The sequence below is a fragment of the Kryptolebias marmoratus genome, linkage group LG20, assembly GCF_001649575.2.
Source record: "Kryptolebias marmoratus isolate JLee-2015 linkage group LG20, ASM164957v2, whole genome shotgun sequence".
Taxonomy (NCBI): Eukaryota; Metazoa; Chordata; class Actinopteri; order Cyprinodontiformes; family Rivulidae; genus Kryptolebias; species Kryptolebias marmoratus.
Window position 1 is genome coordinate 25,006,980 of NC_051449.1, and position 4,523 is coordinate 25,011,502.

The 4,523-nt window shown below is 42.7% G+C and overlaps 1 protein-coding gene across 4 annotated transcripts in view; it reads right to left on the reverse strand.

Moving 5' to 3' along the window:
• Positions 1-664: 664 nt before the first annotated feature.
• LOC108228461 (polymeric immunoglobulin receptor-like) overlaps positions 665-4,523 on the reverse strand; it is a 20,845-nt gene continuing 16,986 nt past the window's right edge. For 3 of the 4 annotated variants that reach the window (XM_037973031.1, XM_037973028.1, XM_037973030.1), the window contains 2 exons: positions 2,272-2,595; positions 665-1,772 (listed from right to left, as the gene is read on the reverse strand). In XM_037973031.1, coding sequence (XP_037828959.1) covers positions 1,678-1,772; positions 2,272-2,595 — 419 coding nt within the window. In that variant the 3' untranslated portion in view covers positions 665-1,677. The remainder of the gene's footprint in view (positions 1,773-2,271; positions 2,596-4,523) is intronic. The other variant, XM_037973029.1, reaches the window with a different exon arrangement.

A 4,523-nucleotide genomic window follows, 5' to 3' on the forward strand; every position in this document is an offset into this window, starting at 1 on the left:
GAGACGCCACTTTGTTCAGGTTAATAACAAACCATCATGCTGGTGTAGATTCTCAGTCATCCAGGACTCAACTCTCAATTCGAACTGAGAAAGCAAAACATCTTCAACTACAGAATAGAAGTCCAGTTGGTTTTGTTTTTAACCTTTTTTTGAACAAATCATCATGCATAAAAATGAAGTGCTCACTCGTGATTCAAAGAAAAATACAAGTTTTCATCAAGATGTTTTAAGATTTACAACTCCACGCTGTTCCTCCTAGATCCGAGGTCTGACAATCAGAGTCTCCCTTACAGTTAACTTTCCCGGGGAGGCTGAAGACACTGAAGAGACATGTCAACCATGACAGCCCCACAACGTCCAGAACCTTCAGCATCTCACGGTGATGCTTCCTGCTGACAAGGAGCTTCTGAGGCTGGATGACCTCTGCCTGGTGATGCCCTTGTCTTCTGTCATTGATTTTCTCTTCAGTGGCTCAGCCAATCCATGTCCAACTGTACACGACAGCCTAGTCGTGTCTTCCTCCTGTCCCTGTCAGCTCCTTCAGGAGTCCTCTGGAACAACTGAGCTCTAAAGACCTCCAACATCTTCTGCTTCAGCAGCCATTACTGCTGTGAAAACACTGAGGCCAGACTTTTTATAAACAGAAGGAACTTTATTGTTCTGGTTTTAAAAATATGTCACATTCAGTTTCAGTTTATTTATTTGTCAGGCTGATGCAACGTTCTGTTTTTACGGTTCCATCAAAGTACAGTTCCTGTAAAAATATATATGTATTATTTAAAAATCACAAAACAATTCAAAAATGTCCATGAATGTATTTAAAATTTTAAACTAACGTCATCATCATGAAAGAGATCTAATAGGTTTCACAGCTCAGACTCACTGATCCATACTGACCAATACTGATCCATACTGATCCATACTGACCAGTACTGATCCATACTGACCAATACTGATCCATACTGATCTATACTGATCTATACTGACCAAAAATGATCAATACTGATCAATCCTTAACCAATTCTGATCAATCCTGACCAATTCTGATCCATACTGATGCATACTGATCTATACTGACCAATACCGATCATAACTGATCAATCCTGACCAATTCTGATCAATCCTGACCAATACTGATCCATACTGATCAATACTGATCTATACTGACCAATTCTGATCAATACTGATCCATACTGATCAATACTGATCTATACTGACCAATAATGATCAATACTGATCAATCCTTAACCAATTCTGATCAATCCTTAACCAATTCTGATCAATCCTGACCAATTCTGATCCATACTGATGCATACTGATCTATACTGACCAATACCGATCATAACTGATCAATCCTGACCAATTCTGATCAATCCTGACCAATACTGATCCGTAAAGATCCATACTGATCTATACTGACCAATTCTGACCAATACTGACCAATACTGATCAATCCTGACCAATTCTGATCAATCCTGACCAATATGGACCAATACTGATCCATACTGATCCATACTGATCCATATTGATCCATACTGATCAATACTGATCTATACTGATAAGGAGACAGGCTTTGGACCAGAACCAGAGTCCTCTCTTCATCCATCAGATCCTGTGATTTTGTCTCTGATCCAAAATCGGATTGAATCAATAATCAAAGATCGATCAACAAACTGATCAGACCGATTGATCAGCCATCAGAGGAGACGGATCAACGGAGCTGCTGTTGGTCCTGATGTCCTCTGGTGGATCCTGGACCTGGACTGTCCCTGCTGAGGAGACAGGAGACAGTTAGAGAGACAGAGAGACAGTTAGAGAGGTAGGTAGGTAGGTACATTTATTTATATAGCACTTTTCAGCACAAGGAGACTCAAAGTGCTTTACAACACAAGAACAAAATTACAGACAAAGTTACAGAACATGAAACACAATGAAACACAAAAGCTAAACAAGATAAACTAAACTAAGTGTACAGTTTGGATAAATAATCTAAAACATGAGAATGCTAAGCTAATGATACCAAGCTTTCTAAATGGTACCAGACCCTCTATACGGCCGACATAACAATTACTAACTAAGGTCTAAACATAACTAAACATGACTAAACTAAACTAAGGTATGAACTCTAACTAACAGTACCAAGGCCCTCTAAACAGCCAATGTAAGAATTTCTAATATATATAGATAATCTAAATAAGGAACAACGGAAGGAAGGAAAAAAAAAAGAAAAGAGACAGACAGTTAGAGAGACAGGGAGACAAAAACACTGACCTTTGACTTTGAGCTGAACTCTTTTCAATCTCAGGATGTCTCTTTTCTTCCAGACCAAACATCTGAACTCTCCTCTGTCTCTGACTGTGGGGTGTCTCAGAGTCAGACTGAGGTCTCCAGTTCTCAGCCGGTCTTCATTCATCTTTGTTCTGTTTCTGTAGAACCGGTCCTGTTCTTCAGGTTGATCAGAGCCGTTCTCAAACACATGGACTGTCCTGTCTCTACTGTCCTTCCACTCCACTTCAGCGTCTCCTAGCAGTTCAGGCGTTGTTTTGAAGGGCAGCAGGACAGACTCTGCCCCCTCCTCCACCTCCACCTGTTGGACTGAGAGAAGAACAGAGAAGAAGATCAGCTGGACAGACAGCTGCAGCAGCAGCAGGTCTTCATCACTTTACTTCAGTTCTCTTCATGTTTACGGCACCAACTCAACAGAAGTCCTCTCAGGTCTCTCTCCCTCTTATAAAGACAGCCTCTATCTGTCCACTTCTTAGGTGTCTGGAGGACATCAAGGCCTGGATGGCATTTAAATTTTAGAATTTTAATAAAAATAAAACATCTGGCAAAGATTTGAACACGTCCGGGGGAGGCGGGGGACATTGAGCCCGAGTGGGCCATGTTCCGTGCCTCCATTGTTGAGGAGGCTTATCGGAGCTGTGGCTGCAAGGTGGTTGGTGCCTGTAGCGGCGGCAACCCTCAAACCCACTGGTGGACACCGGCGGTGAGGGATGCTGTCAGGCTGAAGAAGGAGTCTTATCAGGTCTTTTTGGCCTGTGGGACTCTGGACGCAGCTGACGGGTACCGGCAGTCCAAATGGAATGGAGCTCCGATGGTCGCTGAGGCAAAACCTCAGGTGTGGGAGGAGTCCGGAGAGGTCATGGAGAATAACTCCCGGACGGCTTCGAGGTGATTCTGGTCCACCATACGTTGGCACCATCTACACTGTTTATAGTGGGGGTGGTGTGCTGCTGACCTCGACTCAGGACTTCGTGGATCGGTGAGCAGGATACTCCTCAATCCCACTAGCACGTCTTCCATTGAGGAGGCGGAGCCTGGTGACTTTGGGTCGGGCTCTCCAATCTCTGGTGCTGAGGTCACAGAGGTGGTTAAAAAGCTCCTCGGTGTCAAGGCTCTGGGGGTGGATGAGATTCGCCCGGAGTTCCTTAAGGCTCTGGATGTTGTGGAGTTTTTTATCTTTATTTAACCTTTATTTCACCAGGAAAGTCCCACTGAGATTAAAAACCTCTTTTCCAAGGGAGTCCTGGCCAAGAGGCAGCAAGGTTACAGGACAATAACAATTACACGATTTAAAATGCCATACAAAGAATTATTAAAATCGGTTACATTTTAAAGACGCCTTCTGAAGTGCTTTTAATCTAGTCTTAATAGTGCTCAGTGAGATAAGTTCAGTTAGTTTCCAGTTTTTTTTGCAACGTGTTCCATGCAAATGGAACTGAGTGGACAAAAGCCCCTTATCCTAATTCTGTGCGAAGAAAAGGAACAAAGAGTCCGAGCTGATCATTTAAACGCAAAGAGTAAGAATCAGATGTTCTCCCTGTGATTAAATCACAAATATAGGATGGCAACAGCCCAAGAATGGCCTTATAAATGAAAACGTACCAATGACCCAACCTCCTGGTGGACAGAGAAGGCCATCCCACTTGAGAATACAGTTTGCAGTGATGAGTCAGGGCTTTACAGTTAGTAAAAAACCTCAGAGAAGCATGATAAACTGTATCACATTTTCTAAGATATCCAGCTGAGGCGTTCATATACAACAGATCTCCATAAACTAAAACAGATACAAATGTTGCTATGACAAGCTGCTTCTTTGCCTTAAAAGAAAAAATTAATTTGTTTCGAAAGAAAAAGTCCAATTTAACCTTTAGTTACTTTACAAGATTATTAATATGGGGCTGAAAATTAAAGCAGTCATCAAGCAAGACACCAAGGTATTTATAGGTGTAAACCTCCTCAGTGATGTTTCCTTCTCGAGTGGTCACAGTGGGATCATCTGAGGCACCGTCTTGTTGTTTGCAAATAACATTAACTTAGTCTTGTCAGCATTAAGTACCAATTTTAACTTGTGTTGGATAACGCGACTCTGCAGTATTGCGTGGACATCGGGGGCAGTTCCTCTGGATTGGCAGACCGGGGTGGTTGTCCCCTTATTCAAAAAGGGGGACCGGAGGGTGTGTTCCAATTACAGAGGGATCACACTCTTAAGCCTCCCTGGTAAGGTCTATTCGGGGGTT